The sequence below is a fragment of the Haemorhous mexicanus genome, chromosome 6 (genome assembly GCF_027477595.1).
Source record: "Haemorhous mexicanus isolate bHaeMex1 chromosome 6, bHaeMex1.pri, whole genome shotgun sequence".
NCBI classification, from domain to species: Eukaryota; Metazoa; Chordata; class Aves; order Passeriformes; family Fringillidae; genus Haemorhous; species Haemorhous mexicanus.
This window is the reverse complement of record NC_082346.1, coordinates 1,945,922-1,961,200: the sequence shown is the minus strand read 5'-3', so window position 1 is coordinate 1,961,200 and position 15,279 is coordinate 1,945,922. Positions and strand designations below refer to the sequence as shown.

At 36.9% G+C, this 15,279-nt stretch overlaps 1 protein-coding gene across 1 annotated transcript in view; it reads left to right on the top strand.

Moving 5' to 3' along the window:
- LUZP2 (leucine zipper protein 2) overlaps nt 1-12,424 on the top strand; it is a 125,873-nt gene extending 113,449 nt beyond the window's left edge. The window contains exons 10-12 of the mRNA XM_059848152.1: nt 7,122-7,214; nt 11,066-11,143; nt 11,801-12,424. Of these exons, the coding sequence (XP_059704135.1) occupies nt 7,122-7,214; nt 11,066-11,143; nt 11,801-11,905 (276 nt within the window). The 3' untranslated portion in view covers nt 11,906-12,424. The remainder of the gene's footprint in view (nt 1-7,121; nt 7,215-11,065; nt 11,144-11,800) is intronic.
- The last annotated feature ends 2,855 nt before the right edge of the window (nt 12,425-15,279 follow it).

Here is a 15,279-nt window from a genome sequence, read left to right as displayed (position 1 = left end):
ACACCCAGATTCCTCCCTCTTGCCTCTTGAAAAGCCATTCTAAACCCCCAAAATTCTACTCTTTCACCCTGTTTCAAATTCACTGTCATTCTACTCAAACTCTTGTGGCTTGTAACTCCTCACACAGAGTTGGGAATTGTTTCCATGGGCTAAAATCCAAGGCACAGGTGGTTTTGACTCCGTGCCAAGGTCTCTGAGCCCCCTGCCAGGGTCTGGAGTCCTCCAGGGCAGCCAGAGGGATGTCCTGGGTTCCAGCACTTGTAAGTACAATAGCTCACCAGCAATAAAGGAATTCATTTCTATTATATAGAATCTAAAACTTCTACACCCATCCTTAAACATCTGTGGAGTATTTAAAAGATTTTTGCCTAATACCTTCAGTTTCTTTACTCCCTTTTACAGTCAAGCTACATTTAGTTCATGATGTGTTCATTTAAGTCTTAGAACTTTTTGTGTATCATCTCTCCCATGTTGTAGCTCCTGGTGTGAAGTCTACAAGTATTTAAACATATACATTCTGTTTCTTCTTGAAAATACAAAATTTCTTCTTCAGCTCCTTGGCATAAATTTTGCCATGAAGGAATGTCTGTAACTGAAATTTCAGTCACTAGGTTAAACTAAAATTATTCTGGCTTCAAATAGGATGCTTATTCTGCATTTTTTAATTGCAAGATCTTTATTCCTCATCTAAATGAAAGGTGGTTTTTATTATTATTCATTGTTACCCAGATCTATGATCAGTTCACTGCAATTAGAATGAAAAATACCAATGGGTAGCTCTATGTTTTTAAGTTTGTTACTATCTTTATTTATCTGTGCTGATATCTGTATTATTGTCTTTCTGATCAAATAGTCTGGCTCTGAATTAGCACTGAAATTTCACCATCTGTTTTGCTCTGCTTGTACAGAGCAGTGCTTGTACAGCAAACAGCAATGATTCTCACACAGCAGGAAGAAAATCTGCTCCTCTCCCAACAACAACCTTGTCATGAATTTGTGGACACAGCTGTTCTAGAAGGAAAAATTAATAAGAGGAAAGTTATTCAGTCATTTCACTAATACCAACATTGGGAAACTGTTTTAATCAATGAATGTCAGATTAGAGATGCCTCCTCCCGGGGTCAGAATTTTATAAGGTGCTCATTGAATCCAACAGGGGAGAGCAACAAAATGAGTTTTCAAATGTACATATTGTATATGTGTATATAGAGATAGAGAGAGAGAGAGAGAGAGAGAGAGAGAGAGAGAGAGAGAGAGATAGATAGGTAGGCATAGATAGATAGATAGATAGATAGATAGATAGATAGATAGATAGATAGATAGATGATAGATAGATAGATGATGGATAGAGAGATAATAGATCATAGATGGATAGATGATAGAGATAGATAGATAGATAGATATAGATGGATGATGGATAGAGAGATGATAGAGATAGATGATGGATAGAGATAGATTTATAGATAGAGATAGATAGATGATAGATAGATAGATATAGATAGATAGATAGAGATAGAAGATAGATAGATATATAGATGATAGATGATGGATAGAGAGATGATAGAGATAGATGATGGATAGAGATAGATTTATAGATAGAGATAGATGAGAGATAGATGGATAGATGATAGGTAGAGAGAGATAGAGATAGATGATAGATAGATGGATAGATGATAGATAAATGATAGAGATAGAAGATGGATAGAGATAGATAGATAGATAGAGATAGATGAAAAGATAGAGATAAATAGAGATAGATGATAGACAGATAATAGATGATAGATTAATAGAGATAGATAGATGATAGATAGGTGATGGATAGATAGATGATAGATGATAGATGGATAGATGGATAGACAGATAGATATAGATAGATAGATGATAGATAGATAGATAGATAGATGATAGATAGATAGATAGATAGATAGATAGATAGATAGATAGATAGAAGATGGATGGATAGATAGATGATAGATGATAGATAGATAGAAGATGGATGGATAGATAGATGATAGATAGATGATAGATGGATAGACAGATAGATATAGATAGATAGATAGATGGACAGACAGATAGATGTAGATAGATAGATAGATAGAAGATGGATGGATGGATAGATAAATGATAGATGATAGATAGAAGATGGATGGATAGATGATAGATAGATGATAGATGGATAGACAGATAGATATAGATAGATGGATAGATAGACAGACAGATAGAAGATAGATGGATAGATAGATATATGATAGATAGATGATAGATGGATAGAAGATAGATGGATGGATAGACAGATGATGGATAGATGAAAGATGGATAGACAGATGGATAGATAGATGATAGATAGATAGATGACAGATAGATAGAAGGTAGATGGATGGATAGATAGATGGTAGATAGAAGATAGATGGATAGATAGATGATAGATAGATGATAGATAGAAGGTAGATGGATGGATGGATAGATGAAAGATGGATAGATAGATAGATGGATGGATGGATAGATAGGTAGATGGATACATAGGTGGATGGATAGATAGGTAGATGGATACATAGGTAGATGGATAGGTAGATACATGGATAGATGGATGATAGATGGATAGATAGATAGATCTACATGAGGGAACCAGCTGCCATCCTCAACTGCCTTTCTGTTTGTGAATGTAACACCATAGTTTGGGCTGTCATAATAGCAATAATTGAATCTCTGAATCATCAGACATTTGAGAGGAAAAAATGTGATTTCGTGGTTCCATGCTTTATCTTCCTTCACATTTCTGTCATGCTGTGGCAGAACACCCCCTAGAAAATCACAAGGGTAGACAGAAAGGTTTAAAGTCTAACTCCCACTGCAGATCAAATGGAAGAAAATAAGTGAAAAATCATCACAAATGCATGATTTTAAGGTGAAACTAGCTTCTGTAGAGCTGCATGAAATTGTTTCTGTGTGAATTTAGAGCCAAAAATAGCAGAAGCACATCGCCTAGCTTTTTTAAAAAGGTATTGACTTGCATAAAATTCTGTGGAAAGGCAGTAAGAGTGTTACATAAATACCAAGAGCAATTGAGCTTGGCCAAGGTGACCCTTCAGCTTCATACTGTGCCTAGATATTTGCAGTATATTTAGTGTACTATATCACACATCCTCAACTACAGCAAGTCTGAATCCCTGTCAAGGGGATTAACAACCCCAGCCTGTGTCCAGATACATCATTTAGAGATTAAAATGTATATATTATTTATTGAAGAAGTTTTGGGGCTTGGTTTATTTTATTTTTTTTTTTTCTCTCAACATTTTTTTTTTCCCAAATGCTAGGAAGTCTAGAAAAATGTAAAATCCTAATGGGATAGATATCATAGCTTATGATGCAAAGATAATACAAATGAAATTCCAGGTTTTGCCTGCTGCTATACAGTTTGTATTGTACAAATGGTGTGCAACCTGTGCTTTGCAGTTGGATATTTATTCATTTTTAAAATTTTATTACAGTGTATTTCTAAAGTTTTCCTGTTCCTATGCAGAATGCAAACCACAGTTTACTTGCCATTTTGATTTTTATTTATTCCCATTTTTTAATTTATTTTAGGTGTGTGAGGTCTCTCAGGAAGCCAAAAATGTATTCATTCATTTTTCATGTTCAGGGCCTGAAAGAAGACTTGGATGTGTTTGCAGATGACATTATTTCTATATTTTGCCAGAAGATTCCTAATTCTGATGGGCTGTTGTTTCACTTTTTGCCCCTGAGTGGGGTAAGGGCTGTAAAGTGCAGCATGGGCAACTGAATGAAGCAAAGCTCTGTTCCTGTAATTTGCACTAATTAATTGATCCTGCATTTTGCCATGCAGGACTTCTGCTTTCTCATTTATTAAATCAGGGGCACTGTTCACTGCAAAATGTAGTAGGTGAGCTCTTTGAAGCATGCTTAAGTGAGCTCAAGTGAGCTCTTTCAAGCCATCTTATCAGCTCCACCCTTTTTCATTGTTCCAAATAGGTTTTGATTTATGTGACAAGCAAGAACTAAAGACCAGGAGAAAAGAAGACAGCATTGCCTGAATATCTGCTGTTGTTAGTGACATACAGACAGATTCTCAAAACGTACCAAATTTCCTTTTTTTAACTTATCATTTGTCTCCAATGCCTCTTTCATTTTCTTCCTTTTTTAATATTGCTATGGATGCCTTTTTCCTTATGTGCTTTCTGCCATCTTGTCCTTCTGATCTGGGGTTGTGGAAGGTTGGTTGGAGTTTTGGTTCAGTTTGTGGAAGGCTGGTTTTGGGGTTTTGCTTCAGTTTGTGGAAGGTTGGTTTTGGGGTTTTGGTTCAGTTTGTGGAAGGTTGGTTTTGGGGTTTTGCTTCACTTTGTGGAAGGTTGGTTTTGGGGTTTTGCTTCACTTTGTTTATTTTAGTGAGCAGCACCATCTAGGGGATGAATTCTCAGCTCCCCCAAGGCTCTGATTTGCACAGGTCAGTCACACAGTGCTCTGTGTCTGTCTTTGTAATTCTTTAGCTGCTCTGACTGCTAAATTGCTTTGGAATGTGGGTTGGTGTTTGCAGGAGGCAGAATAAGTAGGTAGAAAGTATAAAATCCATGACCATGGAGGTACTGGGAGTACCTGTAGGGGACTCTGCAGTCTTGCTGCATATTCAGGACTACAGTATTCAAGGTATTGGGGAAAATATTTTCAAATAATTATTTATACTTAGAAAGATCTCCTGAATAAAAAAAATTGTGTAATATATTGCCAGACAGCAATAGAAGACCCTGAAATCTGAAGTTTATGTTCTGAAATGAGAGTTGAAGGATACTTTTGTTACTGTCATGCAGAAAACCATAGTAGAGCTATCCTGCCTTTAAATAAATATTATAAAAATATTGATATCTAAGTGCTTTTTTATCAGACCTGTAGCAAAGATAATATTCCACAGAACTGAACCATTAGGTAACTACAGCAGATCAAAAGTAGATATAGCTTTCACTACATGCCAAGCCAGTTATTTCTCAAGTTGCCCCAGTTTTTTATTTGACTAAGGAAAACAAGAAATTAAAACTTTATCATTTAAATAGAAGGATTAATGATATGAATAATAAAAGTTTATTACAAAGTCCTTTGAAAAACAATAATTGAAGAAGGTCTTGAGATGTTGTTTAGAAAACCCATTCATATTTGTAATAAATGTAATTTTTTCCTTGCCATTTAGAGGTTATTCTAATTTTCCTTTTATCTGGGTATTATATGCTCAAGTATATTTGCTGCAGCAAAGTGCCTTGAAGGCAATTTAGGACTGGTATGTCTATGCTCTTCAACACATCCAACAGCATCTGCATGCCTACACAATATAAATAAAGGTTTTAGGGCCCTGATCTCTTGGGATATCTATGCAAATGATGTCCATGGACCTTAGCAACACACCATCAGATTAGTTATAAAAGTGGCTGTGGCAGAACTTTATGATAAGCAAGTGACCCAGCTGTAGTGCCATGAGACCTGAACTCAGGACTCCAATCCTGTAATGCTACACAAACATTTCCTTAAAAGCATGTGCCAGGATGGGAAATTAATCTCAGGAAAATGTCAGCACAGAAATGTCACAGAAAATGCTGCATTTGGGGATTAAATAAATAGAGGCAGGGAAAGTCTTAGAGGAAGCCCTTCCCTTTTTGTGAGGGCAGTGAGCCTTCTCAGCTTCCACTGAAATTGCTGTGGTTGTGCTTGGGACTTTCAGGACCAAACCCCAGATGTGTCATTAGCAGCTTTACACAGCAGGAAGCTCTCCTCCAAATCCATGACATGGATTCAGATCACACATGGCCACATGGTTAGAAGCAGTGCTGGCTTTTGGCAAATATTTTTGCTGACTTCAAAGAACATGAATTGAGCAGCAATAGAGCATTTCTTTTACCTGTAAAGTCAGAAGACTCCTGGTGTGAAATGCAGTAGCATCTACAACAGAGCAGTAGAGATCTAAGAGGACTTGTTAAATTTTTGAACTGGATTAAATAAAGTGTAATTTAGCTGTTGTTTTTTAAGGCACAAGCTTTCATATCTTGGTATACACTCAAAATATAGATGCTTTTCAAGAGGTAGTTTTCTCCTCTTTAAACATCAGCCAAATGATTAAAGTGAGACAGAAGCTGTGGGCAGCTGTGGGAACACCTACCTGGTTACAGATGATCATAGAAAGCAAATATTTCACCACTCTCACTGGTTGCTCTTATGGAGTAAAGTGTTGCTGATGGCAAGGCTGAAATCTTGTATTGCCTTTTACTGACAAGGTGTAATTTCAGTTTTTTGATGACAACTCAGCTAAAATCTCAAACTTGCCCTTGTTCTGCAACAATGAGTACAACACACTGAGAAATTGTGTCTCGTTTGCTCAGGTACAATCTTAAGCAAGAATCAAATTCTGAAGTAAGTACTGTGCATAGGCATTTATTCCCCTCAGTTAGTAGGGCTTAAAGCTCTCTGGTTTTGCTGGCATCCCATGGAATTTCACTGTGTCAGGTACTCAAGAAATCAAGTGAACATTGGTTTTATTATTTATCGAAGATATGCTTCTTTTATTCCATGGGAAGAAATTTAGGTTTCAAGAACTGTGATTTCTTTCAGTCCAAACAGACAGGTCACTCAATACAGGTATCAAATCACATTTATTATTTAACAAAACCATTATATTGATTTTTAGAATTTGTTTATCTCCACATTACTTCCTCCTGTAGTCAGTTGCTCTATAAAACTAACAAATCCTCATTGGAGAGCTGTTGACTGGAGAACTATTTGAACTTTTTTATTTCAACCATGAATTGAACTATTTTTCATGCTTCAAGTTAAATTGTAAATAGTGACCTGCTTAGTTTGGCTTGTCCTGTTGATAGTTTCTGATCATCATTTATGTTATTCAGTAATTCAATGCAGTATAAGTGACATGAGAAAGGTTTCAAAACTGTTGTCTGAAGTTTTAACTTCCCTGTATAAAATTTGCTGAAAATGGAATATATAAAGTTTGCAGTATATGACCTCTTGGTTATTCATTGTTGTCCTAAATTTTCAGGTGTGACCTATTTGATATTTTATCACACTTATATCACATTTTTAAATTATTATTTTATATTTTTATTTATCAGGTCTGGCAAAACGCCTCAGCAGAGAAAGAGAATTTTCATGTGGCCTTGAAAAAGGAAGAAAATCAAAGCACCCAGGAGTGTGACTCTCAAGATGTAAGATTAGCTCACCTGTAAAACAAGACCTAATCTGGGTTGTGTGAAAACATGAAAGCTTCAGGTGACTGTCAGTGGGACTTCTCCTGTTCAGGATGGCAGACACATTTTACAAGCCCACTGTGTTCTGTATGCAAGTGCTGAGGAGCAAATGCTCTTTGCTGTCAGTCTGTGCCTATGTATTATCAAGGTTTAAAACCTGCTTAATGGAACTGGTAGAGCTGTTGCAGGAAGAGCAGTGGTGGGAAGTGTCATTTGATGTTTAACCAGTTCAAAAATTTGTTTGTTCCTGGGTGAAGCCTTGCCTGCAGTATAGTGAGATGCAAACCCCTTGTTTACATATCATTATATTTATTTCTAATTTATTTATGTCTAATAATCAGGTGCAGCCTTCACAGATGCTTTGTTTAGCAAAGCAAAGCCTTTGGGGAGGTGTAAGACATGACAGTGTACCAGTTGAAAGGATGTGATATTGTTCACTGCCAGTCTAGAAAAGCTGTAAGCTGTGGTTTTCCCACGACAGCTCTGACAGAAAGCTAAATCTGCTGCTTTTACTCAGTCAAACAGTATGGTATGAGCCCTAAACAGAAATCTCAAATGCATGGATTGTGGCTGTAATTATAAAGATACAAATAGAACAGGGGAAAAAGGCAGAAAAAATGAGCAAGACAAATTTTGTTGTGAGAGTCTGCTCTGACTGTTGAGGATTTTCTGCTCAATAGTTCAAAAAGTATAATGCTGCTCTGACTAATTTGCAGGTGAAATATATATATACATATAATCAAATATTCAATATATAGTGAATATATTGTTATGTCTTAGGATAAAAAAAAAAATCCTGTGGAGGTAACTGAGTAACTTGCTGTTAGTGATCATGACAGTGTGAAGAAAATTCTGGGGAAAAAAAATCTTATATAATTCAGTATACAATAATTTTTTAAAAAATTATACTGTATCCATTTATTACAAAGGTGTTATAAGTTTGTTCAGTTATGAGTTACCTCCCTTCTGCCACGTCCTCTACAGAACAAGGAGAAATTGCATATCCATAAAAGTGCCTTCTTTGCTGTTGCACATTTCTTAATATCTAAAGGTAAAGGAAACTTCAGTTTTTAATAAAATTTGAAGAAGGAGAAGAAACACGTGTAAAATTATGAAGTTGGAGGGAACTCAATTTAGTTTATGACTAGAGGTTAGGTATTCCTTGGAAAAGTTGTGTAAGGCTTGATGAAATTTAGAATACTTTCAATAGAGACTGCAATAATTCAGGCTAAATACTTGTGTCAGAAAGTTTAAAGAGCTCTTTTTTACAGAAGTGAATTCATTAAAAGAGAAAGGAAAAGAAAATAACTGTTAATGCATTTCAAAAATCAAGAGAGTATTTAATTTCTGTATCAAGTACTGTGATGAAAGACACCTAAAATATTCACTTTTCCATAAAATCAAGGTTTTAGTTATTTAGATTAGCTGGTGGCTGTTTTTTGTACTTCTAGCAACTGGTATTTCCAACTGTCTAGTCAGTCAGCAGCTGTTTAGTCAGTCAGCAGATGTACACACACTGTCCATCTTAACACAGGCTAAAATGGACATAAAAATAGTGCAGGTGATGAGATTGGTCTAGCAGCCTTTTACTTCATCATCATCATCACCATCCTCTCACATCAACATGGAGAGGAAGACAGACACAAGGAAGAATTCAAATTATTAGCCTTGAGAGGTGAACAGAAAATGTCTCTTTCCACAGTTAGCCTTCATATATTGGCATTAAAGAAGAATGCCAATAATGTCAGAACCTTGAAGTTCTGAAAGAGCTGGAAGGAGTTTATTTTCCCAAAGGATCATATTACTTCAGTGAACACACTCACTTGGAGAAAATTCAACACTTAGGAAGAGTTTTAATTGTGTTTTTTCATTACTTGGCTGTGCATAATTTTTTCTGAAGCGTTTACAGCTGCTTAACTTCCAGTGAAGGAAGATTAAGGTTGGATAGTTAAGGTTGTAATGCAGCATTTTTAAGAAAAATTACTGATGATTTACTTAAAAACCTCTGTTGCTTAGAAACCTAATATTTCAGCAATCCTTTCTCAGAAATTTACAAAGATCCTTTTACTGTGTCTCTGATAAATAAAATGTGATTTATATTTTGGAAGAATTAAGGTAGTGAAGACGAACTAGAGAAGAACATGCAACCTTACTGAGGCAAAAAATAAATCAAAATGGTTAGTTGCTGGTTCCAGCTGGTGTTTTTAAGTGTGTGGCTAAGCATTTCTAGCTTAAATTTGTGATCTTTCTGCAATTTTATATTTATGGGGTTTATGCCTATTCAGTAATTAGTAATTAGACAGTAATTAGTCTAGTTTACATTAGAACAAATGCAAATGAAAATGTATTGACAAAGGGGATACAGAGTAGCAAATTTGGAAATTAGACACTGCTGATATTTATCTGTAATGAAATTTGTCATTGGACCAGTAATAGCCAGAAGTGGGTAGAATATCCTGTGATACAGAACCTGAAATTCATCCAAAACTAAAAAAATACTAATTTCAGTAATTTAAATATTGTTGCAAAAGTTTCCATTCTTTAGTTTATTTGTACTTTATTAGAGGCATCTTTTCAATACTGCTTTTTCTTGGCCTTTTCCAGAGATGTTTTCCAATGCCTGACTCCTGAAAGTCTCTGTGCAGAACCAGAGTTCTGCAGAGCTTTTCCCCTGTATCCCTTCCTTTTTTTCTATTTTCCCAAAATTTTGGCTTTTACACCATGATTTACCTCATTCTTGGCCTTTCCAGAGATGTTTTCCAATGCCTGACTCCTAAAAATCTCTGTGCAGAACCAGAGTTCTGCAGAGCTTTTCCCCTGTGTCCCTTCCTTTTTTCTATTTTCCCAAAATTTTGGCTTTTAGACCATGATTTACCTCATTCCCTTTTCATGTCAAATAATTCTTATGCATGTAACATATCATTTTAAAGCACCTGTTTGGTACTGCCAAAACATCAAAGAATTTATAAAATTATTCTTAGTTCTCTGTTGTCATATTAGATTTTTTGCTTTGTTCTTATAGAATCTTCTCTGATAAATAGAAGTGATAGTGCTTTTATTTACTGCCTTAATTTCCTGCAGTAAACAAACACTATATGTTCATTATTCATTCAATGACAAAGGACATTCAGTATTGGAGACAAAATTGTACACATTTCTAAACAACTACAGCATTTTGCTTTATTTTCTTAAATCAGTTTCAGAGCTTTGATCCTGTTGCACTCTCCAATTGTTTTCCAAAGGGTGTAACAAGAGGAAAACAAAAGCCATTTTTATAACAAAATTTCAAACTAAGAAAATCCTTGAAGTAAATTTGATTCTGTAAATGAGGACCTTGAGAGTCATCTGATTTCCCCATTCAGTGACTTTATATTCCTCTTCAGGGATTCTTATACCCAAGAGATTCAGAGTTTAGACAAGAGAGTCGTAATAGAGGAGTTCTAACTGTAATTCTGATTTTCTACTGTTTGTTACTATTTCCTCACCCATAAGAGACACTTGTATATAATTTTCTGTTCCCTAGGACCACTTGTAGAGGTAAACTTCACTGTTGGTGATGAGATTTAAACATGAAGTAAAAAAGCTGGATAAATATCAAGTTTCAAGCTGTTAAACTGGCTGTCACAGGACTATCTTGTTGAAGACTTACAGGGATGATGGGAGTCTGGGATAAGCTCAGCTATGAAAACTTTGTTCCATTTCATCAAGTAGGCTTAAGAGAAGACACGGTGATGTTTTTTGTTTTTTGGTTTTTTTTTTTGAAAGCTGAATGATTTTGGAAAAAATATCTCTGACATTTCTATTGACAGGTTGCCAAGACATGTTTGGGGAATCGTAATGACTCAACATCTCATTTGAAGGCTGCAGAAACAGGCACAAGCTTTCAGGTATTCCCTCTAAGAGTAATTGGTGGGGCTGTACTCAAAGGTCTTGTGAAATGCAGCTGCTTGAAGTATTCTTCCACATTCTTCACCAAGTTCTGTCTCAAGAGAGAAGGCTACTTAGTTCAGACTTTGACTGCATCTGATTGCAGCTCATCTGCTCAAAATGTTTTCTGGCTGGTAACAGTTTGCAAACTATTCAATATTTTAAGAGCTCATAGTTAAATGAATTAGTAGTCAAATTACTTAATTTGGTAGTGTGATGTCTGTAGCCCTGGAAGCAGGAGTAGGGAGAGAGATTTCCAAAATAATTAAATATTGAATACATACATAATTAGTTTTATATATATATATATATATATATATAAAAAATATGCATTGATATGAAGCTGTATGCAGCATAAGACTTGTATGGTTTTGCACTAAAGAAAGCATAATTGTTAATTATCCTTTCTTTACTAGAGATCAGGACCCTTTTCCAGGGACAATTCCATTGCCATAGAATTTTAACATACTTTTTTAAATTTCTGCTTATGGATATATGTATTCTATATGTTTTTCTATACCATGGAATTTTAATTTTAATTTAACATACATTTTTTATTTCTGCTTATGGATATATGTATTCCATATGGATTCTGTACTATGTTTTTACCTCTACAGAAGTTTCACAGCCCTCCATGGACTACACCTGAAGATAAAAAATCACCTGAAAAAAAGGAGAAAAAATACGAAGAATCAGTTAGTTCACCAGGAAAAAACCTCTAAATGCTACTGATCTACATTGAAAACTGCCAATCACTTCATCCTCATGTTCTGTTAGCACAAAGGCATGAAATGTCCCAGGTTTCTAAAGCATGGATTTTTCACTATTTTATGAATGTCTGTAAATTAGTCTAGAACAGACCAGTTAGTACCTTACAGCAATAATCCAAAATGGATGTTTGAAGAAATGCTTTGTAATGCAGTCCAGGTTTTGAATTCTTGTTCTACCTTTATCAGTAATTGTATACTGTAAATTACCTTCTTTGTAAACAACAGTCATTCTCAAGTCTGTTTCTCAGTCTGTTTTATTTCATGTAGTTTTGTGGCAGATTAGGTTCTAATATTTAGGGGCAGGGGGGGAAGATAGCTGTGTAACCACATCTGAAGTACAGTCCTAAAGTGCAACTGTAAAAAGAGAACTGTGTGCATGGGGGTCCATGTATACTTCCCTTTTAGTACTTCCATCTCAAATCTACTTACTTACACAATAAAATATGTTTATTTTGTTCCTTTTTTCCCTCACTGCTATCTTAACTAGTCCATTTCTGAGCACTGAAAAACTGACAGAATTGGAGTTTAAGGGATGGAGAGAGAGAGGATCATTACTTTGGGGATTCAAGCAAAAACAATTTGCAGGTGGTGCTGAGTTACAGTTTCCTAGCTTGGATGGCAGCCATGGGAAGTCAGTTTCATGCCCTCTATTTGTGCTGCTCTCAACAGGATAAAATATACTTTAAAGGATAAAGCCCTGCTTTGTCCACTGCAGTTGGCCTTTGATCACTCCATCAGGGAGGATTGATTGCAGTAAGCTCTGTCACTCGTGGATTCTTTCAGTTTCTCCTTGGTCACATACTCTCTGAGAAGAAAGCAGAAAGAAAGGGAGGAGAAGAGAGACTGTTTTGCTTGTTTGTGTGTGTGTCATTATTGGTCAAATTTAAGAATCCATATGCCATATCTTTTTGAGATGTAAATCTTTCCAGAACAGTTGGAATAGTAAACTGCCTGATGCAATGCTGTGCTATCCCTAGCACGAAGTGTTTTCAGCATTTGTAACTTGTAAACTTCCACCTTTGTCTTAATGCACATCTCAGCACCTTTTTTACTAAATTTAAAGTAGTTATAATAATTCACATTTTCTTGCTTTGTATCAGTTTAAAAGCAAAGAGACAAATCTTTTATTTGACTTAGTGGTGCTGTCTTCAGTTTTAGCATTTAAGATTTTACCTCTCATTCAACAGTCTGCCTTTTCCTGCTGGTATGAATAATCTTTCACCCTGACACTTTGTATATGCTCCTCTACTCAAAGGTAGATAGCTGCAATTTCTCTGCCTTGAGAAAATACCATTTTAAAAAGAAAAGAACCCTCATGAGCTGACCAAATAATGACAAATTATGGCTTAAGACTATCCAGGTAAAGAGTCAAAAAAAGTGAAATCACAGCCAAAACATTAATCAGAAAAGAGATGTGGCTTTTTGCATCTGATCCTAAATCTTGCTGAAGACAGTCTGCTGTCTTTCAAAATATTCAGTGTGCAAGAGACTTTTGATCTTCTCATATCTACAGCTGGCATTAATTTCTAGTGATGCCAAAAGCAACTTTTCTTTGCACATGACACACCTTAACTGAAAAGGTCACTGAAACTCTGTTTCAGTCATCTGTCAAGAAAGGATCTCCACTGCACAGTGGTTGAAGCCCTGCAGCTGGCCAAAAGCCTGTGAGCACAATGCTCTCTGTAGCTTTAGGAGGAAGCCTTTGTCAATAGGATCCCCTTCATCAGGCAGCCTGTAGCAGATACCAACCACAAGGTTCCTTTGCTGCCTTGGGCACTGATTCTTACCTACAGGCTTTTGACTCGCTCATGGCTCTTTTGCAAAAAGAGCTCCTCACATGGAATCCACTTCAATCCCTCCACCTCTCCTTCCCCCCTGTATCTGCTGAACAGGCTGGAGCTATCAGTAGTGACACTCCACTCGTGGGATTCATCCCACCAAGTTCCAGTAATGCAACAAGGTCATAACTTTCCTGCAGCACAGTGGCTTCCAGCTCCTCCTGTCTGTCACCCATGCTGCATGTGTTGATTTGAAGGCACCTCAGCCTGCCTGTCAGCCCTGTCACCCTCCCAGAGGAACACCCCTTTTCTTCCTTTGACACAGTTTTCTGGTGTCTTCCTTGTCAGCTTTTATGACCTTTCCTTTCCTGACAAAGCCAACCCTAGGCTTGCCTTGGCCTCTTACCACTCCCTTGCACTTCATTGCCTTGCATGCCCATCTCCTGCCTTGACTTGCTTACAGCTTTTGTCCCTGGCCTTGCTCAGCTTTGTCTTCCCTTCCTTTGCCTTGCCCTTCCCATCTGAGCCTTGCCTTTCCTCACTTACACTTCCATGTCCTCCCCTTGCCCTTCCCACCACGCTGTTGTCTTGCTCTGCCATAGTCAGTCACACTTCACCTTGACTTTCCTACCTCTTTTTTCCCATTTTTGCCTTGCCTTGCTTTCTTCCCCTAAAACTCTCATTGCCTTGCCTACCCTTACCTTGCCCTGTTTTGCCTTTCTCTAATTGGTAGACTGCACCTTCTATCAGAAACACCAAGGAGAAGTGCTTTCCTTCCCAAAGAGTGGAACTGATGTTCTCTGGCCAGAGCTCACCACCAACATTCAGCAACAAAGATCACACAAATAGAAAGACCCCACATGAAAGGTGGTAGGACAGAAATTCCTCCTGATATCAGCTCCCTGGGCAGCCCATGAAACACTGGCATTGCATGCTTTCCTTCCCATGGAAGAGAACCTCCTGGATTTTTCAAAGGCCTGATGAAAATTAGGTTTTGGCTTACAACAATGCATACATTCAAGGATTGCTCTCACACAAGAGAGAGAAGGACAGAAGAACTTGTTGGCATTTACTTCCCATGGGCAGCTTAGAACCTACAATCTCAACACTAAGACTCCATGCTTTCCTTCCCAAGGAAAAAGCCTTTCTGACACTTCTGCAGGCAAGCCACAAAATGAGGATACAACCTCCAATAATTAATATATCCAAGGATTGCTGCCACACAACAGAGAACAGAAGAAAAGTGATTGGTGGCATTTACCTCCCATGGACATCTTATTAACTCACCTGAAACACAGTGGGTACATGCTTTCCTTCCCAAGGAAAAGCTCTTTCAACAGGCTAGCAATGATATAATGATAAAGACTGGGAAGTTTTGCTCCTGCACAAGAGAGGGAAGGACAGAAGTGATGATTCAGCATTTATCTACCTCAAACATTTTGTTACACTCTCAATGGCCAGCACCAAAACGAGGATACCAGGTCCAGTAATGAATTTGTCCAAAGATTCTTCTCACACAAAAGTGGCAGAACAGAAGTGGTTTTCTGG